Source organism: Cyanistes caeruleus, chromosome 6 (assembly GCF_971803275.1).
Source record: "Cyanistes caeruleus chromosome 6, bCyaCae1.hap1.1, whole genome shotgun sequence".
In the NCBI taxonomy this organism is placed as follows: domain Eukaryota; kingdom Metazoa; phylum Chordata; class Aves; order Passeriformes; family Paridae; genus Cyanistes; species Cyanistes caeruleus.
In genome coordinates, this window is record NC_141706.1 from 20,494,458 (window position 1) to 20,517,525 (window position 23,068).

General features: G+C 40.4%; 1 protein-coding gene across 8 annotated transcripts; it reads right to left on the bottom strand.

Moving 5' to 3' along the window:
- Positions 1-33: 33 nt before the first annotated feature.
- On the bottom strand, positions 34-23,053 carry HPS5 (HPS5 biogenesis of lysosomal organelles complex 2 subunit 2). Of its 8 annotated transcripts, none has more exons than XM_023929055.2 (24): positions 22,627-23,053; positions 22,131-22,237; positions 21,266-21,438; positions 20,751-20,861; positions 19,849-19,913; positions 19,029-19,221; positions 17,448-17,581; positions 16,654-16,869; positions 16,278-16,349; positions 15,945-16,033; positions 14,835-15,013; positions 14,455-14,613; positions 13,224-13,380; positions 11,196-11,319; positions 9,333-9,479; positions 8,750-8,824; positions 7,636-8,240; positions 6,402-6,525; positions 6,064-6,219; positions 5,423-5,542; positions 5,017-5,130; positions 4,585-4,691; positions 3,639-3,924; positions 34-3,184 (listed from the first exon to the last, which is right to left on the bottom strand). In XM_023929055.2, exons 3-24 carry the CDS (start codon positions 21,371-21,373, stop codon positions 3,124-3,126), a joined length of 3,402 nt encoding a protein of 1,133 aa, XP_023784823.2. In that variant the 5' UTR covers positions 21,374-21,438; positions 22,131-22,237; positions 22,627-23,053; the 3' UTR covers positions 34-3,123. The 8 variants fall into 8 exon arrangements, 4 of the variants coding, with proteins under 4 accessions (XP_023784823.2, XP_023784824.2, XP_023784825.2 ...); XM_023929056.2 differs by having other exon boundaries at positions 22,493-22,638; XR_002865314.2 differs by having other exon boundaries at positions 2,784-3,184; positions 3,639-3,718; positions 22,627-22,818.
- Between the last annotated feature and the right edge of the window lie 15 nt (positions 23,054-23,068).

A 23,068-nucleotide genomic window follows, 5' to 3' on the forward strand; every position in this document is an offset into this window, starting at 1 on the left:
TCATCCAGAAAAGGAAACATTCATTTTCCACTCTTAAGAGAGTAAACCCTCACTCTTTATTGATGACCAAGTTAGCTGAAATGATAAACACAACTCACTTTAGACACAAAATCTGAACACACACTTGCCATTATGTTACCTGTATGAGTTGTCCGACATTATGTTTTTTAAAAAAAAGCTCTAACTGGAATTACAGTTAAAAAAAAAAAAGCCCCAACCCTCAGTCAAAGTTAACCAAGTGTACAAAACTCCCACAGAAGAGACTTCTGTGTACACAAAACACACCAAGTGAATAAAGTGGTATCATATGGAGGTAAGGCAGGCACATTCTCAGAAATCCAGGAATTCCTCTGAGGAAGGCAAGGGGAGCACTCAGCTACACCACACACTGCATGAACCCGAGGTAGGCAACTGTGGCAGCCCCTGAGGCAGCAGCAGCTCATCTGGCAGGGAAGAGAACAGGCACCAACACCATCTGGTAGGTGCCTGGCTCCCATTCCAAGTCTTACTGTGAGAGCAGGGAGTATTCCCGATGGTACAGATCCTTCTATTTCCAACGGCAGAATCTAAACACCAGAAGCTTTAAAGTTTTCTTTTTTAGAAATAGTTCTGCACTGGCTTTTCCACAACGCTTTGGATGAAAGCCTGACACTCACTGTCTCCCTGGAACTTCCCTTCCTCTAGAGAAGTAACCAACCGTCCACACCCAAGTTTTTCTTGCAGACAAGATGAAATAGTCTGTAGACTGCATCTCTCAAGAGGCCAAACGTTGTACTCAGTCCTAGTTTGATGAAAAGCATTATGTTGCAGCAGTACAAGTGCTGCAAGACTACATAAAAAGATTCATTATGAAGCAGTATTTTCACATCATTTTACAACAAAATTATCAATTTTAATTAAATTTAGTTCCAATTAATGCATTACTTTTTTATTTAAACGATATTTGTGAAAATCGAATATTGACCAAACACTGCAGCCTTCTGCTTAAAATGTGAGTCAGACAGTGAAAAGGGTCAAAGCTAGAAGCCTAAAAATAAACTTGTTCAAAGATGTATTAAACACAGAAAGAGTGCTAGTACAAAGCATAGCTCTGTAAATGAGATATAAAATCCAAGTGATATGTAAAAAGACTTCTTTCTTGACAACATCCATCAAAAAATACTTACATAAACCTTCCATTTTTAAAAATATTGCTAAAATAAGTCCTCTAACTTTCCAAAATATCAGAAGTAATTGTGGAATTACCAAAGTTGAGCTGGACTTCAAGAAAACCTTTTGACACTGTTTACCTCAATGTTCTCCTGGAGAAATGGGTTGCTCATGGCTTTGATCATGTGGACTGCTCACCAAGGAAAAAACTGCCTGGATGGCCAGGCCCAGGGAGTGGTGGGAAAAGGGAGTTCTATCCAGCTGGCAGCCGGTACCAGTGGTGCTCCCCAGAGCTCAGTGCTGGGGCCAGCCCTGATTAATCTCTTTATCAGTGATCTGGATGAGGGGACCGAGGGCACCCTCAGGCACTTTGCAGACACACCAGGCTGGGTGGGAGTGTCGATCTGCTGGAGGGCAGGAAGGCTCTGCAGAGGGCTCTGCACAGGCCGGATCGATGGGCTGAGGCCGACGGTGTGAGGGTCAGCCAGGCCGGGTGCCGGGGCCTGTCCTTGGGTCACAACAACCCCAGGCAGTGCCACGGGCCGGGACAGAGGGGCTGGGAACCTGCTCGGCACAAAACGACCTGGGGGTGCTGGTGACAGCAGCTGGACATGAGCCAGCTGTGCCCAGGTGGCCAAGAAGGCCAAGGGTATCCTGGCCGGGATCAGCAATGGTGTGGCCAGAGGAGCAGGGCAGGGATTGTCCCCCTGAACTGGTGAGGCCACATCGCGAGTGCTGCGTCCAGTTCTGGGCCCCTCACTGCAAGGAGGACACTGAGGGGCTGGAGTGAGTCCAGAGAAGGGAAATGGGAGCTGGTGGAGGGTCTAGAAGATATCCTGTGAGGAACAGCTGAGGGAGCTGGGGGTGTTTGGCTTGGAGAAAAGAAGGCTCAGGGGAGACCTCATTGCTCTCTACAACTGCCTGAAAGGAGGCTGTAGCCAGGTGGGGGTGGGTTTCTTTTTCCCAAGTAATAAGGGATAGGACAAGAGGAAATGGCCCCAAGTTGCTCCAGGAGACATTTTGATTGGATGTCAGGAAACATTTCTTCACCAAAAGAAAGCATTTTCCAGTACTAGAACAAGCTGCCCATGGAAGTGGTGGAGTCACCATCCCTGGAGGCATTTAAAAAGCCATGTAGATGTGGCACTTTGGGACATGGTTGAGTGGTGGATTTGGCAGTGCTGGGTTAATGGTTGGAGAGCTGGATCTTCAGGGTCTTTTGCAACTTAAATGACTCCGATTGCAATTCCACTGTCCTGAGGTTTGTTGGAGTATCACAACTGATGTCTATGGTCACAGTGCACCAACAGGTATGGGCAATTGGGAAATAATTGTGCTTGGAGTTTAACAGTGAGCTCATTTAACAAGTTTGTCTGTTAATCAGCATTTTTAACCATAAATCCACTACTTAAAAATATTTCCCTTCCATTTTAAGACTTGGCTTGGTTCATGTATTTCAAATGGGCAAGGCCTGTCCATATAATTTAAGAAGGAGAAAAAAACAATGGGTACCAAAACAGATACTTCTACAGCAACAGTAAAAGTAAATGTCATTTACAGGAAAGTTAAACAAGTACAGGCTTAGATACTTCCCAGGGATGTTTTTTCATGTTTGCAAACAAAGAAACAAAAAATTTTATACACCATAATTTAATACTTAGGGGCTCATATCCCCAAATACTTAAGTTATAGACACAGAAAATAAATTCAGCAATTTTCCTCTTGAAAATCTGTAAGCTTAATTTCAAGATAAATACTGGCTTGCTTTGATCTATGTTCTACAGTTCAAAAGACATCTCCAAAGGAATAACCACTTCCAGGGCAGATACCTGCCAGATGGAGATTGGCTCGCTATAACTGAATTTTTAGATAAGAGTTTGTTATTTTTAAGGGCCTGTGAAATTTAAGAGGCACTTGAATACACAGTCATTACAATATAAAATGTTCCCATAAAGAGTTGTCCCAAGTTGTTTCCTATGCTTGCTGAGACCACAAGAACCGGTCACACCTTTCCAACATGGACTGAATCAGCGCCCTGCAATTGAAGAAAAGAGGAAAAAAAAAAAAAGGCTAAAACAGTAAAAAAGCTAACAACAGAAAGAATAACAGAGTTGTGGTTTGCTTTTTAAAGAAAATTTTGTAAAAAACATGGCTGCATTTCAGAAGTAACATCCTGACATCACCATTCACACATTTTGAAGGAACAGGAGAGATCAGTCTGCACAAGCCTTAGCAGGACAGATCTCCTTCAGAGAATCTCCTTCACATGTACCTTTAATGCATGATTTTCTGTTTCCTCATTTTCAACTTTAAAATGCCTATATTGCAAAACACACTGTTCTTAAATAATAGGAAAGCTTTCAGATGAGTTCTAAAACTAAAGGTAAAAACATGAAGCACTTTATCTTCTTGCTAACCGAGAAGGAAGTTGAAAGTACTGAGGAGATCCAAAAAGAATAGTGTGGATCTTCTGCTGACACATCTCTTACCTCTGCCTTTTTTCAGCAATTCGCAGTATCTCACAGACACCAGTAAATCTCTCAGACAATTCTAGTGTTAAGCCACACTCCTGCAAGAGAGACAAGGCACGATTTGGGCCGATGGCCTTGGCCAGCAACAAAGCAACATTTTCCACAGTGATGCAGTCTGGGCAGCTCGGGCCTCCATTGCTGACAGCATTCCCATTCTGTGGGCTGTGGTGGTGGAAAGCTGTGCTGTGATTCTGTGCAAGATGCAGAACAAGCTTCCACTCTTCTATGGTCTCTGGAATGGAACCTAGATGTAAAATGAGTTCGTTATATCATTTGTAAAAGAAGGATTATCCTAAGACTACTATTTAAACTATATCTGTACTTATAAGGGAAGCTAGCTATCATGTTTTACTCTGAAGATTCTAGGAAACCAAGCATTATCAACAAGCAAATTGTGCACAGAAATGTACTGCCCTGACTGACTCAGTGTAAAGATTTACTGGTGAACACACATAACTTCACAACAGTTCAGTATTCAAGGCTTTGGATTAAGTCAAAAGACAAAGTTTTGTTCATCATAGGGCTGAACTGAATTTTCTAAGTTCTGCCTTGTGGTACAATGCTTTGCTCATCCTAACTTTGGGTTTGTGCACAAGTCATGGGGGAGTTTCGTGCTGTGCAGGAAGGCTTCCTATTCCTCTATCTACAACACCAAGGTTAGCTTTTACTCCCAACTGATAAACAAATCAAGATTCTTTAACTTTTAAGCATTTTCTAGTACAACTGATTTCGCAAAGCTTAGCATGAAGATAACATGAGTATAAACACCCATTTATGTGTTTCAAATATGCTGTACTACACACACTTCAAAAAATAAAAGTTCAACTCAGCTTTGGGCAAACCACTATGTAAGGGCAGTTCCTACATTACAGAACTATGTTTACACAGCTTAAGAATCACTAACCATCTTCTCCATTCAACAGGCTCAAATCATCCAAGTGAACAATACTAGTAAAGGCTTCTGTTCTTCTATCCAGCTCCAGACAGAGAAAAACATATCCAGGCCAAAATCTTGAATAAGAGAGTAACAGAGTAAAGGTTTCCAGGAATCAAATACTCAGTTCAAGCCAAAGTAAAGAACAATCACATGCTCGTTTAAGTATCAGTAAAGACAAAAGCACCTAAGTTTAATGAATGTCAGAAACATAGTAGGGACATGAGGAATATCCCATTCGGTACATTAAATCTAACATTCAATATTCACCCTGAAAAAAGGAAAGGTTTTTTAAAAAAACCCTGTCCACACAAAGAGTAGATAAGTCATTTACATTTGTATCTTCTCAGGGTCAGAATACCCACTAACCAAGTATCAAGAATTACCAAGTTTTCTCCTTACCCATGTGATTTACAGATGTCAGCCATCTTCTCTTTCATAACAAAATCAGCTGGCAGTTTAATCAAGAGCAGAATGAACTGGCTGTAGCCCCAAGTAAACAAATGTGATCGTGGCCTAGAAGATGAGAAATTCAGTTTTAAAGCATTATTTATTTTCTTCAAAAATTATGGCAGATTTATGAAAAAAGAGGAAGAAAAATGAATGAAACACCATGTGCAGTCTCAGTAGAGCAGTCAATCTGGAAGGCATTGCAAGTAAAGTTATTCAATCCTTTGGTTGTTTCTGCTTAACTCTGCAAAATGCTCCAAGGAGTCAGTGATCCAAACTTTTACACAAAATCTAACCCTAAACCAAATCTGTTAAGCCTTTCTGTTGCACTCAGGACCTTGGGTGAAACCCACTTTACCTGGGATTGCCTTCCTCATCCACAGTGCTTGCCCTTTGTGGAGCATCATGAGAAACTGCCAAGCACAACCAATCCAACCGTACAGATTCTGGTTGCAGAAGAGACCTAAGGAGAAATGGCCTGGAAAACAAAGCAGACACTAAAATAAAATCCTACCAGTTTTAAATATATGAGATATAGAGAAGCAGAGACTGTGTGTGGACAAATTAATAAAAAAAGAAAAAAGGATGTAAAATTAAATGCCAAAAAGCCTAAAATTATTTGTGTCACTAGAAACTGAGGCAACCACAGAAAATCAATTTTGCAGATTGAGTTCTCCCAGATCTGGTTTGGGGTTTTTAAAATGCCATCTAACCTTGGTAGACTGAAGTGCAGACATAGGAACAAAAAAAGTCAATTCCATTAAAAATGTTAAATCCCTTTTAAAACTAGATATTAACCTAATGAAAACTCCAGTCTAAGGCCATCTACAACTAGCAGAATTACTTGGAACCTAATGTTTATGAACATTAGGACAGAGCAAGCAGACAGATACAGAAACACAAAAAAAGGTCCACAAAAGCCAAATCAAAAAAAAACCCTCCACACAGCAACATGATGAAGAGAGCAGACAGATGAAAAGGATTCTACATTCCCCTCACCTTTTATCCTCTGGCTTTGATTTCACTAGACTATCTAAATACGCTAAAAAGTGAGCTGGATCATTCCAGCAAAGCTGTTTAATATCAGAAGGCAAAATAGAAGGGTGGAACTTGATCAAGGGCCGAAGAGCTGTTTCGCCAAATTTTTCATAAAGCCTGGAGAAAGAGAGAGAATAAAGACTATTTTCAGTACCAAACAGCAAAATAATTTTTTCAAGATCTGCAAGCTCAAGATAGTACTGAAAAGTGACGTCTCTAAGAGATTTCAGAAATCTTCATAACATGGTAAGTGAAGCAATTCCTGCCCAGAAGTTAAGAAAAAAGTTTTGGGTACCAACCTTTGAGCATGTGCCAGCAACAGTGGGCTGTCATCCCATGGCCCCAGGTCATGCAGCAGCTTCAGTAGTTTCAACATATCTTCATTTTCCATTGCTAAAGCCACTGGACTGTGACAAGTTAGTTCTGAAATAAATCAGTGCACAAGTTACAAGATTTAGGCAATTTTTTTCTTTAATATGTCCTGCCCTTCCTTTCATCCTCTGCTGAACAACAGCAATCACTGCTTTCATGGGGAGTTCAACACCCACCTCCTGATGAAATGCAGGTATTCACCTCCAGGCACAAGTGCAGTCCAACTAAAGACAAACTGGGAATGCATACACTACTTTCACTTCTAGGGCTCTCAGAATCCAAACAGTGAAGAGATTCCCAGAAACACCAAACACCAACCCTCAAAGCAAGATTCTGTTGTTAAATTGCTTTGTACTGGAGCAGAATCAATGCTAAGGCTTTAATTCACTCTTAAAAGAAATATGTAAGGCAGAAGCTGAATGCAGAGAACAGTAAAGTTGTTCTCTAATATCATCATGAAGCTTTGGTTCAATAAAGAGGCATCAAAAAGATCAGAAAGTTTTTCTGTGGAACAGGGAAGCGTGAAGTGATCACAAGCCATTCATCTGCACGGAACCATCTACTCCATTCAGTTTTGTTTCATATGAACCACATTGCTTTACAAGCTGAATCTTCCAGTGCAAATGTTGAAGGCTCTCCCCTCCCTTCTGCCTTGTTTCTACCGACTTGTGATTCTAATTACAATGCTTTTGCTCTTAGAATCTCATATGTTTGTTCGTAAACAGGCTGGGATCACTGCAGTGTTCAATCAAGGTCCATGCAAACTAACAAGTTCATAGTTGCAAAGTGGGAGAAGAACAACCTCTCTCCAAGGAGCCAGCAGCTCTTTTTTTTAAGAAATCACAGGTTATTCTGAGTTGAAAAGGACCCAAAATGATCAAGTCCAGCTCTTAAGTGAATGGTCCATACATGCTTGAACCCACAATGCTGGGATTATTAGCACTACGCTCTAACCAGCTGGGCTAAGGTCTTCCTAAGAGAAGTATCTGGGAGGAAAACAATCTACCAAACAACCAGAACAAAAACTCCTGCACACCAAGCATCTTCCCCCAGCCACACTACACACAGAAGGAAAATCTGCCAACACAATTATGAGTGTCTTCAAGGCTTTTTCTTCTTTTTCCTCCCAGTTTAAGAAGCAATACAACATTCATAATTTACCTTTCAATCCTGCAATGTATGTTTCCCATACATTAGGGCTGGTGGCACACGTGGTTATAATACACTGCTTTACTCTCTTTAAGTCCAAAAGGATGAAGAAGCTTCGCATAAACCTACAAGCCAAGGTCGCTGAAGCTGCTGGTGGCAGACTTTCCCCAGAGCTCTCCTCAGCCTCATCACTCCCACAAGAAAAGACACGCAGCTCAAAGCACAGAGTTGTCAGCTCCACAAGATCTTTTAGAACATCGGGTTCGATGCCACGCGGAGGAGACAGCTGAAAGCCACAGCCCAGAGACCCCATCACATCTGTACCATTTTCATACGCAGTTTTGCTCGCACAGGTTTCAGTGGTATGTTCCTTTTCAGTGCAATCTTCCAAAATAGCACTCTGTTCCTTGTCTGTTGCATCTCTGTCAGCTGGAGCCACTTGCAGGTTTTCCTCCAGGACTGCCCTCTGTTCTTCAGCACACACAGTCTTGCTTTTCTTAACAGACAAAGCAGAATGCTCCTTGCTGAATTTTTCTTCTAGATGGACGAGCCATTCCTGTAAGACCCTTCTCATACACTGAGGTTCTAACAAAACCAGGGGATCCTGGAGCTTGGCTCTGCAGCATAAAAACAGAAGTTTGCCAAGTTTAACAATTTAAAGATGCCACAAGTGAAGTTTCAAATATGCTTTGTGTAACTATACTTCTACACTTGACTTGGAGTTAGTTGTTGGGTTGTGATCTTGAGTGCATCAAACAGAACTTAGGCTACTTCACACCATCTACATTTCATCTCAGCACACTTTGAGCTCCCTAGGATTTCTTTCAGAATAAATTTTTTTTTGTGATTTTGAATTTTTTTAAACTATGCCTGTATTTAAGACAAAGGGATAACATTAGAAGAGCTTTTAGTGAGTTTTGCTTGGTTTTAAAAATGGGAATAAAATCATTCACTAAATGATTGAATTGAGATAACATAGGTTATATCTTTCAGGTTATGTTAATAGACATTTAGAGCATCACTCTTACATGCATGCAAAATGAATGAAAAGAAAAATTTAAAAAACCCAATCAGTTTTTCTGCCAAAGCCCAACATATCCATACAGTAAAAAGTTTCTCTGGTTACATAGTTTCTGCTGTTGCAGCCTTGAGATCTCTCAGACGGTCCTCCTCAGGAAGCTGCCAGTTCTGGGGTTCTGACCTAGAAAAGCACATCCATTTCAGTCTTATCTGAAGTATTAACTTTAATAATTTAAGTGAGAATTTCCTGATAAATTTCCTCAACACTAATTCCTCTACTAAATACAAAGCTTTCACTTACAAAAAGGAACAGCTCAACAGAAATTATGGATAAATTTGGCATGAAGAAAAACAGATAACAGTATTTTTGTGGCTTTCTATAATTGCCTCTACTCCAGCTACAGTAGATTTTTGCAGGTACTAAACAAAAAACAGTACCATGCCACTGTATGGAAGTTAGTCCAAAATGGTAAATTAGCACTGGAATATGAAGTTACTTAACTCTGTGCTCATTGCCTCATCAGCTCTAAGAAGGGACTTGGGAGAACAACTGAAACCCACCATAGGAATGAAGGCAGCTGGAAAAAACGAATGCCCTCATTCTGCTGAAAAAGTTTCTTTTCCTTAGGTTGCTATCCTCAGGACATGCAGCAAATACAACTGCTAAGAAAATGTGATTTTGCACTCACTCTTTTTCTCCCTGGGGACATGTTACCAGATTAAGAGTTAGTTCTGGCAGCTGCTCATCATCCTTTGCTTCATGCTTCCCTCTAGATTCAGGACTTATATGAAGTGTGCCGATCTTTTCCGTGGTTTTGCGTACGAAGCTAGAAACACTAAGAATCACAAGTTGAAACATTTAAAATCAGAAGTCCAAAGCAAACAAACCAAGCATCTTTTCATTCAAACTATAATTTCAGAGACTTTATAATCTGAAGAACTATTGAGAAAAGTATGAGAGCAGTGATGACCAACAGGAACAAAACTTACTAAGAACCTGCTCAAAATCCATGTCATTCCAGTCATGATGTTTTCATCACAGGATAGAAACCTGAAGTATTTAACTCTCCTGCTGGAGAAGCAGGATCACATACCAACATTAGCCATACATTTTGATATGTATTTGTATGTAAATAAATGCAGATTGGCTACATTGCATTTTAAAGCTTTTAAACATAAAGCATCTTTAGGAAATTATGTCACTCTTGGTGGTAAGAAAACACTTTACAATGCTTCAAATTAATTCTTCAGATTACAAAGCTCACCAACAATGTCCTTATCATTCAGCAGTCCTTATTCCTTCAGGTGTTTCATTGAAGAAAAAGCTCAATGAACATAGCAGAACTCAATTATTTCTACCACTGCCACAAAGAGAATTATGTCAACAAGATTTGAAGAGAAAAATAAGCTTCCTGCTTTCTGCTCTAGAACTAAAAAAAAATCCCCAAAACCCCAACCCAGCATCTGCTACTGTAACAACATATAGCGAAAGTTGAAGATTGCTGCAGAAGGCAGAAAGCATTCCAATTTAGCAGAACAATTTTACTTGTGTGTATAGAAGGATTAAAGCTAAACTTTTAAAAATTAACTCTAAATATAATAGTACTTTATTTAATGATTAATTGCACACAGTGAATACTTGAAAATGTAGCTTTCATTATTAGAAGAAACACTTATTACTAGTAAAGTCCTCAAGGCTGCTTACAGTTTAGAAAGAACTTAAAACATTGCATGTACTTCTGATGTTTATTCTGAGATCCGCATACTGCTGATAGCAGCTACAATTCTTTGTTGCAGGACATGATTTACATACTGGTGACCAAGGGAAGGCTGTGCAATTTTTCAGACCATTGCCAGGCCAGAGATTTTTTAGCTAAGTAATTAACATACAGCACTTTTATAAAAATATTATGTATTTAACACCATCCCCTTTGTATTTGTACACCCACCCCCTCACTCCGTTTTTTTTTTTAAAAAGTTCTAAAATACCAATGTGATTTATACATAAAATGGACATAGATCTAATTGCAGCAGGTATAGGCTACCGTTATTCCATAATTGTTTGGGAAATCAATTAGATTCACTGAAAAGTTCATGAGGGGATAGGGCAGACCACTTTGCAAGTGTGTTTTAGCAATATCTATCTGCTTTGAATATTTTAATGTTTGTCCCCAAGCAACATAAGAAGCCTTCCCGCTAAGATCCAGAAGGGCAAAATCCCAGAACAATATTCAGTACATTTCCTTTGAATACAAACCACAACCAGTTTACTGGGTAATAGTAACCATTCCTAGATTTTTAACAGTTCCTAACTGTTTAAAACTGAGGTTGAAGTCATGGCTCCATTGAAGTTACCAGCATCTCTTTGTATCTTCACTAGAGCCAAGATGAAGGTTTAAACTGCCTAGCAAACCTGACTGCACCTCTGGTGTTCCAGTTCAGGTATTAAATGTTTGCAGAGCACAGTATGAACTAAACCACACAATGCTACAAATCCAGGGGACAGAAGAGGGCAAGATGTAACGGATGAGTGAACCTGCTGCATGTTTTACCTTTCTTTGACAGCTTGGAGAGAGACGAGAGGAGATGGGGAACGGAATGACAAAGGAATACTGAATGGGAGAAATGCCTCATTCCGGTCAGCCTCAACCACCACAGATGCATGAGATACGTTCTCTGACAAATGGAATTGAAATAAAAAAGTCATGAAACAGTGGCCTGGCAAAAAAATGGAACAGTGAAATGAACTGCAAATCACTAATTCATTAATGGACAACCTGCCCACCATATTTGCCTTTTGAATACTCAAGAATGTGTGGAGCCAGGTTTCAAGGACTGTTTTATTACTGACTTTGAACCTAGTACATCTGCTTTACTCATAGTCCTATGGCTCTGTAGCAAGTATTGTGGCATACATCAATTCACATAGCATAATTCCCAAAATCTAAATCACATGTGAACAGAGAGACACACAAGCCATGACTAGGGTATAAATCACCCTCTTATTTGAAAGGCAGTAAGTAAGCCCACAGCTTTTGATAAGAATCACAGGAAATACAGAATCACTGACTATTTCCTTTTCTCTCCTATATCGCTAACAGTACCTGCAATGTGCTTTACTCTATAATTTCCTGGTGCAAACACACACTATATCTTTAAGTGATGTCAATAAGAAAAAAGGGATCATTTTAAGCCAGGATGACATTGCATTTTGCAACAATCAGCAGTAACCACAGTGTTGAGAGGAAAAGATGCTGCACTGTTAGAGAAAATCTATCATCAGAATCTCTCTTGATAGTGCCTAAAGGTCACAACTGACGTGCTCCAATTGCCTGTAAATAAGGCTGATTTTGTTCATTATGCAGACTAGAAATTTAAAAACTCATTACATCTTATGTCACTATGAGCAGGGAAACACTAAGTCCATTTTTCTCAAATACCAGATCAAGTACTCGTGCTTCAAGAAGCATCTAGAACTTCTCCACTTGGAAATAATCAGAGAATTTGTCATCTCTTGTGGAACACACAGAGCCTTTCTATCTTCTGATATTCAAAAATTAAGTCACCTGAATTTTGATTTCTAATGCTGGAAATGATGCACTTCAGAGTTTCCTCGCTTGTTTTTATGGTGATGTAGGTAAAGAGGCACATATAAAGATAAGTGCTACCAACAGCACACAGCTTAGTCGGCAGGACAACTCTACTGACAGGCAGGGGAGTAAATACCAATTTCTGCATTTCTCTCCCTCCCCACTGTGGTCTTCTCCAAAGCATCCAAATCCTCTCCATCCTCAACAGGCATCTACTCCTCACAAAAGTTCAAAAGTAGCTTTTTTATTGGAAAGCCTCACTACCATACCTAGAGCTAAGCCAGATCCTCATCATCCAGTTTCTACATCCCCTCCCAATCCCAACCAGAGCAGAGAACAGGACCCATTATCACCTCACTCTAGCTTTAGTACAGTGACAGACATTTGTCAGGAAATAAGAAAGCTCCCTGCATGGGCTAAATATTAGTTATTAACAATTCTAGCACCCCTACACTAATGTTTACACATGTAAGAGAAGATCCCCTGTACAAAGGAAACCCTGCAAGGAAGTTAAGAACTTATCAGAATTCTTCTGCTTTCCTTGAAGAAATATAAACCAGAATCCAGATTAAGAAATTCTTTTTTGAAACAAATATTACAGAAGGATATTGGCAGCAAACAAATCTTGCTTGAAGTACAGTTGACACTAGCATAGACAGCTGAAGGAATCTCAGCATTAATGTTGAATTACACATGGAGAGGGGGAAGCTGGAGTGAAGCCCATGCTTGGTAAAGCCCTCTGGACGTTTTGGTCTGTTTCTCTGGGTTTTGTTTGCTTTTAAGCCCGGATATCTGTGGAGCCAGCTTTTCCATCCAATGTTTCAGGAAGGATTTTGACTGGAAGGTGAGGTAACTATTTCAATTGATCAAATTACATGTAATAATAATGAATAACTTGATAGTGGAAAGTAAGAACACAGTGCCAACCCAGCAGAATTTTTGTAGAATAAACAAACACATTCAACAAACATTTTCATTAAGAAACATTACCAAGTTCTTGCTCATCTTCATGGTGCGTAGGAAATTCTTTAAGTCTCTCATCTTCTGAGAATGTTTGACTGTGGAGGGAACATGAGTCTTCATCTGACTGGCTGCCTCTTCGACTGATAACACGGTAGATTCCAGAGTCTAAGACACTGAAGCTTTCCTGTCAGACCAGGGGGGAGTTAGTCATTGTGTGAGTTGTACTTCCTTGTTCACCTTTCTACAATGAACTCAAGCAACTGTACCCACACAAATAACCTCAAAGCATTTCATAATTCATTGCTTGGAAAACTCTTATTTAACAGAGTACTTTAATCATATCCAGAATGGAAGAGGACACAGATGCCAGAAGTGTGCAGTTCAGTGACTTTAAAAAGATGTGTATGCCACAATTGCTTTTAGAATACCAGCCTGTGGAACACGTGGTGCACTTCAGTGAAAGGCAAAACCTGCCTCAGCTTTAGTCCTGCAGCCAAGACTGTCATTTCACCCCTTTGTAGCTGCATACCCAAGAATTTGTATTCCTTCTGCTGGTCAGCCACACCCAGCTAGAACAATTACAGACCCTGCAAAGCTATTTAGTTTCAGGACACATTTTTTTGCTTATGGTCAGTCTACATGGTTTACTTTCACAGTGGCTAATGAAGAAAAACTTGTCTACTACATCAAGATGGTATTTATATTACTTGGCTTTTTACTTTCCTTTTAAACACTTTTAAAGTGAAAGTAGGAGCTGGTATTATATTAACTATGAAATATTTCCCCTTTCTTGTAAAGCAGCTATATATTTATTAGAAATATGCTTTGATATTTTTTAGAGCTTTCTCCTTAAGCTTCTTAGAGTGCAATAATTTCTTGGCTAAGATAGTTCTGAGTACTCAGACACTCATTTTCATCACATAAAACTGGAGTTATAACCACAACTATCTTTACCAAAGCACATGCTGTAACATTTAACAGAGCTGTGGAAAAAGGCATCTTCATATCAATCTTTGTCCACATCTCAGCCATTAGCCCTAAAATAACATGGGAAAGAGACAGAGGTCTGAGAGCTTACAGAATGCAAATTGTGGTGTTTCATACCTCTTCACCCCACCTACTTCTAGAAAGCAGCATTATGAGCCGTAGTAGGCAGGGTAGAAATGACAGGCTCAACTTCCAAATGAGTAACAAGGTGACTTTAAGCCATAAAGACAAAACCTGTAGATAACATTTTTGGCACTACCAGTACACATACATGAGATGAAATACTGCTCCTTCTACTACTGCAAGCAGAATCTAGAGGTTCCAACTTTGAAATCAGTTCTTCCAATTGCACAGTGAGATCTTGCTGGGTTGAAGCATCCAGCTGAGACTTCAAGTGCTCCAGCTTGTCTAGAGGCAAATTTTTTCTTGCCTAAAGGCACCCAGTGAAACAGAAACATTATTACTTTTAATGCACATGTGAAAACAAATATTACCATACATGCAGGATAATTTTCATCCTTAAAGTATAATGTTTATGTGACTTTAAAAGCTCCAACAAAATGAATCTCAGTAACCATGAAACTTAACGGAAGCAGGGACAGGAAAGACAGTGAAGTTGTACAACACGTTTACAAAGAGGTATTTACTTACTCTGCAAGAAACAATTGAATTTTGGAAGAGACAAGAGACCCTGGCAGCGAGGGTCCAGAATCCTCTTCTCATTAGACGCTCAATGCAGCGATCAACCAGCAGAAGGGAGAGGTGCACAACTTTCCCATTTGTATGCAGACAGAACAACTCACTCTTGTGAACTGCAATATCCTGAATATCTGCAAAACCACACATAGAGCAATACCTGAAGGACTGAAGTCATTAATCAACATTCCTTTCTCTCCCTGAAAAAAGGTGAAAGCATATTCCCACCTGACTGCAAACTATGAGGGGCATGGGGAAAACAAACACTTGTTTTTGTGCTGACCTAGCACCTAATCACTATAAAACACAGTGTCAAAACTTTCCAGAGCTACATTTCTAGAAGACATTCAAAAAATGCACTAAATTACCAAAAAGTTTCCTTTTTGTCTGAGATGAAAAATTAAAGCTCGATAAAGATGACAAATACATAATAGTTAGCTTTGAAACAGAGGGATAATACCCACTGGTAGAAAAACAACTTTGGCTTTCCAGAAGTTTTCAAATGTAATACTTATGCTGTATGCAAACACTCCACAACAAAGATACTGCAAACTTAACACCAAAATGGGGAGAAGGGGAAAGACTGATAATAACTATTGTAGGACTCTGCTTATAACCATACATACAACTGTTTATGAGGGTTTACTCATCTGCCAAACAAATATATTCTCTGTATGGAATTTAGACAGATTTTAGGAAAAAAAACCCAGGTTTTAAACTTTCAGCGGCCAGATTATCCTTCACACCTGACAATGAGCCTGAGTAAAGAGGAAAAGATACTACAGGTTAATCAACTGGATTGTAACCACTGTATTTTATGAGTCACTCTACACCATGTTTTCTTTCTCAAGAAGCATGTTTTCAGATCTATGGAAGGAGGGGTTGCCTGGAGGAGGCAGGGAGACGGTTAATATTCAAGGATATACCAGACAGATAAGTTTTTTATAAATATTCTGCAATCCAGGTGCAGAAATTGAGCTTGAAAAGCTTCCATGCTATGCAAGGGCTTCAGGAATGACCAGCGTAACAATATTACAAAGCAAAGCTTAATAAACTTTAGTCTACCTTTAACTTCACTCCAGAGTAAGACTTGAACACTTTGGGGAAGAAAAACATAAACACCTCTTTCTGTCCATGTCACCACACAGTGCTCACTGCAATCAAAAGAAATGTTAATGGATCAACAGTCAATTGTGGTCAAATAGGTAAAATTTTAAAAAATTGTAAAATATGCAAGGATAACATTGGCTTAAGTACAGCAAGTGAGAGGCGAAACAGCTATAGCATGACACCTGGGAAATTCTTACAAAAAAGCCTGAAGCTGGTAAAATAAGTTAGGAGAATGCATAATTTTTAAGCCAACCTCATCAACAGGAAGCTATGCTGTCAAATACTCACGTCAAATACAGCAGCTTGGGGAAAGATAAAGATTGTGGAGAGCAGCTGGAACCAGTATAATGAGGATCCTGCCTGCAAAATAAAATTATTATCAAGTACAAGCATAACTACAATAACATTACTTTCTAAAATTCTTAATCCTGCAAACACATAAATACAGTCTAACAACAGCAGCATTCATTGTGCTCACAAAGACACAGCTCCAGAATCAAGGTTTTGGCACTTCTCATAATTACTGGCTACACCTCTTAGAGGAAACTATATTAAGAAGATGACAACTAGGATTAAGATTTGACTGAAGCAGGAGTTTAGTTAGTCTTTTCAGTCTTAAGGATGTCCCAAACAAGTTTATCACTGATAACACTCATGTTTCTACCTGAGAGTAACAACAGGAAGAGGCGGTGATGAGAGCAGCTGCTTGAACTGATGTGTGCTTTGCACTTCTCCATCGAAGTTCACCTCCCACATCCTCGAGCCAGGTCGAGCACAGTATATTAATGGCTGCTGATTCCCACTGTTCTTTCCAGCAGGGAAGAAACATGCTCCAAATTCTCCATCTCTCTCTTTATTACCAATCTTCCAGAATTTTTCTCTAGAGGGGAAAAAATATACTTGTTAAGTGAGGCAGCATTAATAAAAGCCCTAATTAATTTAATGTTTTTCTTGAATAATAAAAAAAAACTTAATCCCACTGCTAAATTGGTTTTGGTGCTTAAGAAAAAAAAAAGTGTAGTGAATATTACAAAGCCTGCCTGTAATTTATACAAGGCAGGGCGCAGAAATATTCATTAGTTGAAATGAATGCTCAGATCAAAGAGGTTTTTTTCAGCAAAACCAGTTGTTCAGCCTAGTGATGGGAAGGTGGGAACATTCCCAGAAATCATTTCCAATCATATGAAAAATAAGACAGTGATTAAGAATAGTCAGCATGAATTTATGGAAGGGAAATCAAGTTAACAGCCCTCTACAACAGAATGACTGGCTGGGTAGTTAAGGGGAGAATAGCAGATATTTTTTACCTTTATTTCAGTAAAACTTCTGACACTACCCCTCCCAATAACTTCAGAAACACACTGAGGGAGCAAGGGCTAGGTAAAGAGACACTGATGTAATTTTAGAAACTGTGTGTGATTCTGAAGTCCAGTATTTCAGAAATAAAATAGAACTTGCCTCTCAGTATCACATAAATAAGTGCGGGTAAGTGAAGATATGAGCAGTCTTCCATCCAAATAATCAAGCTGAACCACCCGAGAATCTACAGTGGTTATAATCTGGACAGGAAACATCACAAAAGCAGCAGCTGCCTACAGTTAAAAAAGAAAAAAATACCGGTCTTCAGTTCAAAGTAAAGACTGTTTCATTATGTTAAAATGACAAAATTCAGAAAAGACTCATGTATGATATGAATACACAATGTAAGACAGCAGTTCCTTTCTTTGTCTTTACAAAGCAATGCTTCAATGCTCAGAAGCACAGGAGTCCAAATCCTCCTTTTCCCACAACCATCATTGAAGATTAAAGAAAAAAAAAAAACCTCCTGATATTTCTTTATAAAGGGGTTTTTTTTTCTGTAACATTAAGAGAGGGTTTTATTCCTACCATTCTAAGCTTTGTGGGTTTTTTCCCAATTCTCCCCACATGTACGCTGAGCTAGCAGTTCTCTGGAAACAGACTAGAGGGATTAATTGATAGAAAAAACAACTTCTGTTGGAATTAGGTTGTTCAGAAACTCACCTTCTCTGTTACCCTGCCACAAATTATCCACATACTATTTACTGTACCTATATATAATCTCAGTTTGCATGGGTGGATGAACAGTCTCAGACTTATGCGTAAGAAAACTGCTGGGAACTGAATTTGAACTTGCTGTCAGACGGTCCCCTATTTTTGCCAGCTTAGAGTTGTTTTCCCTTCTTAGAAATATGATAAAGTGCATTATCTGAGAAATCCAACAGTCCTGTTCCTTCAACAGGTGTGAACAGACACGGATTCCACGGGCCCTTTTCTCCTCTCCCTCTTCCCACAGCTGACTTTCCCTCCCCCGCTTTCTTTAAATGTAACAATGGTCTTGTTACTTATAAGTCAATTTCCATCTAAATCTTTCACAAGGGTGAGAAAGTACCTGGAAGAACACAACTAGTTCCAGGTTCTGTTCTTTTTTACCAACTATAAAGAAAGGACTCAGTAGCAGTAAAAGCTAAATAACACTCAAGGGCTAGAAATCAGGCTGCTATCACTAACAGGTGTGTCCTTTGCACAAAATAGAAAGGATGACTACCTACCATTTATCTAATCCAGATGTTTAAGAATGAGAGCATCCAGACAAAGCCAAGCAAAATCAGAGTCTGTGACTGTTCTTTCTCTGACCAACAGCTGATTTGAGGACTAAAACAACTGAACCTGTAGCTGGAGCCTAAGGAATTCAATAGGCTCAGAAACACCAAGACCTTTAACTTTGATACTTGTAAATTCCAAGAAGCAGGAGACTCACCAGTTTTTAATTCTGAACACTTGAAAGCATTTTCAAGTTGCATTACTAAAATAGATTGAATAAGGACGTGGGGAGCTCATGGGTCAGGATTTCTATGGTTGTCTCAAGAGACAGCCATACTGGGTTCTTCATTTGAATAGTTAAAGCTACCAGAACTTCATCAGCTGCCAAGTCCTGTTCTGTTCTACATTGCTAAAGTAAACAAAGAGATTCCAAACATCACCCCCTGTGAATTAAGCTCAAAGTATGCAACATTTTACCTTCCCTTGTTTTGATGTGTTAATCTTGATGGCTGATACTTTTCCCACATGATCTCCTACAAAAACTCGAAGGGCAGCTGTATCCCAGCACAGAGCTGTGACTTTTCTGCCCTTATGCTCAGAGGAAACATAAATCCGTTCTGGCTTCCCACGACGTTCCTGATTCAGCTCCCAAACTACTACAAGGCCTTGGCTACAAAAAGTTAAAAAGAGAATACAGGTTGAAAAAGTCTTTTCATGTTTTAGCAATTAATAAAGATGCATTTTCCCAAAGAAAGAGAAAACCCAACTCTCAGAGCTGGTTCTGTTTGAGGCTGCATGCTCCCAAGAAGTGTCACTCTTAATTCTGGAGAAGAAGTGTCCTTCTTTGCACTACAATGTATAAGCAGCTCTGTAACGCTACTCTTACATTTATTACACTTGCCAGTGAAGACATGGAAAAACATTTAAACAGATTTTAATAAATATAAGTGGAATAAATAGTTAAGTAAAAAATTAATAAATGTAAATGGAATTAACTATCAATCTCACTCTACCACATTAATGAAAGTGCTTCTTTTCATGCTGAAAGACATTTATCATCATAATTTCACATGCATGAGCTCTGCCATAGATGCTGTGTTACAGAAATAATACCTAATCTAGAACTATTCCATACAAAAAGTTAAGCAAACTCTCTGTGCAGAAAATTATCCTGTAGTGGCCTCTACCAGTTAACCTGGTAAGCTAACTCTGAGTTCTCAGCAGCTGTCCAAGTCCGAAACTTGAAGCTTCTTAAAAATATTAATCCAATGTTCAGGTTTGTGAGCAGATCACTCACCTGGTGGCAGCAGCAACGTAATCCTCATCATGCAAACAACAGGCCACCTGGGAAATGGCACCTTCCTGAAAGCAAGCATGGGAGTAAGAGCAGGTGAAAGTTGTTCCTGTACGACCTCTCCCCACTATGCAGCTTTCATCATATAAACCAGATTCATGTCAAAAGATTCTACCACTGCTTTAATGTGGTTGGTTTTTACTGTTTGTTTGGGTTTTGTTTTCAAACACTAAGTTTACTCCAAGGTGCAGTTGTCAATGACACAACAATATCAAGAGCAAGGACTCCAATGCGTTCTCCTATTTGGAAAGCACAGAAATCACTCTTCTGTCCTCACACCTTTAGAATTTGTTTTGACAAAATTAAGTGAGGTGCTCCTAGCCTTAAAAAACTGGCAACATTCATGCTACACTGGAAGCAGCAGTAGCTCCTAGGACATAGCACCTGGCTGTACAATTAGCAATCCCTGTTTCATGATCTCTTCCAGCAACAGCAAGTCAGGCTATCTTTTCTTCACTTATCCCGGTATGTCACAGTTTGGACATCCAAACACTGGGAGTTATCTACTCAAGAGTTCCCCTGGTTTCATAGTCAAAATTTTCTTCTAATCCTTAAATATTCATGTGACTTTGTTGTTGCTGTTAAAAAGCAAGAATTTGAAAAACAAAGGTCTGACACTCTGAAGTAATATTTTTCACACCCCATGAAATCTAATATACCACACACTCTGGGGATACCCTCTAGAACTGCAACCGAATTTAAACACAGCAGTCCAAAACTACACCTTCTTTGGACAATCCAGTAAGCTGAAGATGCGTATTGACTCTTAAAATACATTACCATGAAATAATATTTATTTCCCAGCCCTGTATCTGGAAATTTTTATTTAAAATTTTTATCCTTACCTTGTGAGTGAGAAAGAGTCTTTGCTTCCAACCATCCTTCTGGATAAGATTCAGTCCTCCTCCTGAGCTGCCTAGAGCCAGCCATCTCTTTGACACATCTATACACGTGCACTAAAGGAATAAAAATCATAATGCATAATCTAGTAAGCTCTGATCACAGCATCTTTTTCTTGAATTATTATGGTGGTTTTTTTTAAAGGCTTCATTGTTTGCTAGCTGTGTGTACCACTCCTGAACCACTGGCAGTGAAAATTATTAAACAGCACTTTGCAAACAGTGTAGGCTGTGTTAAGTTCCCACAGCTGCATTAAGGAAACACACAGAGAGTAACAGGATCCTTTATCTTTGCTCTTTCCTCCCAAAGTACTCCTCCCATTAAGTTACCATACATACACTCCCAAAAGAATCAGGTTAATCCTATGTCTTAATCAAATAATTAGCCAGATGGGGTCATTACTTGAATTTAAAAAAAAAAAATTTAAAAAATTTTATAAAGCCACACGCCACAAACTCACCTTAAGACGACTGGAATCCAGCCTGAGTGCAGAAAGCAATGGGTCCAAACACTCCAACTCAGCCAAGACATGGTTGTAAGAGTCTGGAATTGCTGGCACAGAGGCCATGGATGCACACAACTAGTGCTGCTCACTCATGGGGGGTATGTTCCAGCTTCACCTTTTAGCTGTATCTGCCAAAAATAAAGTTCTTGATTAGTTCCCTTTTTAGTATTAGAGCTGGTGTGCTTAAAGAAACACCAAGTGTTTTTCTACTCAAAAAACATCATGTTTCAGTTTGCCAAAGAGAGGCCCAAGGGCTAGGAAATAAGACTCCTGCTTCATTTATGAGAAGGTTTTGTTCAAGTTCATTTCTGAAAACTTAAACCACCAGATAACCTATCTGGAAATATTTAAACTGTAGTTATACTTACACCCAGCTATGAAACAAGTTAACACGTACCTACGGAAAATGCCTTGTTTTATGGAAAAATGCACTCTCCCGCACAACATGCACCCTTGATTTAAAACTAACTTTCTCAAGTAAATAATTTAGCATTGGTATTGTATATCTACATAATATTCTTTCCCCAAACTAAATTTAAGGAGTATTGTTCTCAGGTTGTACCAAATTTAGAATTAGCTGCATTTGTGCATTTTGATAATTATAAGCTATCCTCTCCACAGTATGTCTTTTCCCACATTCAAGAGACAACACAAAGTGAAAACCAAGAATTAAATAACCACTGAAATTACAACCTCATATTTTTGCAGCACATACTTTAAAATAATTTCTTGTTGAGTTTAAAGTTTAAACCTGTACACTGCTGAACAAAACCACAAACCTGTTACACTACCGAGTCAAGGCCTGGAATTTCTAACTAACCTTTAGTATGCGATCCCATAGATTAAGGAACTCCCTCCCAGAAAAGCCGTGAAAGGGGAAATTTACATTTCCTCAAAAGAAAAGCGAGCGCTCACTCTCACCAGGCACTAGGAAAAGGGAAGAGGCACATTTAGCCAACGAAACTAAAAGTTATTTCTTCAAAATTCTCAAAGCGTCTTAAAAACCATAAGGGCCACTTCTGCCCTGCCCGCTCTCTGCCACATCCCGCCTATGTGGCCCAGAGCTGCCGGCTGGGGCTGAACCGCTGTCTCCCGTCCCCGGAGTAAGGCCAAGGATCGCGAAGAGCAGAAAAACCACCCCAAACCCCTTCAGAAACGGCGGGCAGGGGACGAGAGCCGAACCTCAACGGGGCACAGCTCGGGGGAAGCTGTAGGGCCAGGCAACACCGTTCGTTCACTTTTCCCTCCCGCTGCTGGCCAGTCCCCGCGCTGTGCCGGTGCCTCCCCACGCTCCCCGCTCTCCCGGTACTGCTCACCTCACCACTTTCGGAGGCCGCCGCCGCCGCCTCCAAACAGCGCGGCCACGTGACCCGCGGGAGGGCGGGGCGGGGGCGGGGGCACGCTCCCGCTCCGCGCCGCATCACGCACCGCCCGCGTGGGAGGAGAGGGAGGAGGAGGAAGCGGCGTCACGCGCGCACCCGCCCGCCGGCCACGTGACGCCGTGACGCGAGCGGCGCCCCCTCCCTCCGGGCGCGCGGGCCGGGGCCGAGGGGAGGCCCCTCCCCCGCAGCGAGGCGGCGCCGCCGACCCGGGAGCGGAGCAGGACGGGCCGCCGGAGCCCATGGCGGGGGACGAGCGGGGCCTGCGCGGACGGGTGACGGCGGGGGACGGGCCGGGCCGGGCGCGGCGAGGATGGGGGCGGGGGGGCGGTACCGGTACCGTTTTACTGCCGCGTAACTGCCCCCTCCGCCCGCCGCC

Bases quoted from the DNA above. Each gene is read 5' to 3' on its own strand.
- HPS5 (XM_023929055.2), bottom strand. From the start codon at position 21,373: ATGGCCTCTGTGCCAGCAATTCCAGACTCTTACAACCATGTCTTGGCT. The intron at 13,381-14,454 runs GTATGTGTACTG...CTGGTCTGACAG, and splicing joins GGAGCAGTATTTCATCTCAT to GAAAGCTTCAGTGTCTTAGA. The intron at 3,925-4,584 runs GTTAGTGATTCT...TTTTACATCTAG, and splicing joins CCTGTTGAATGGAGAAGATG to GTTCCATTCCAGAGACCATA.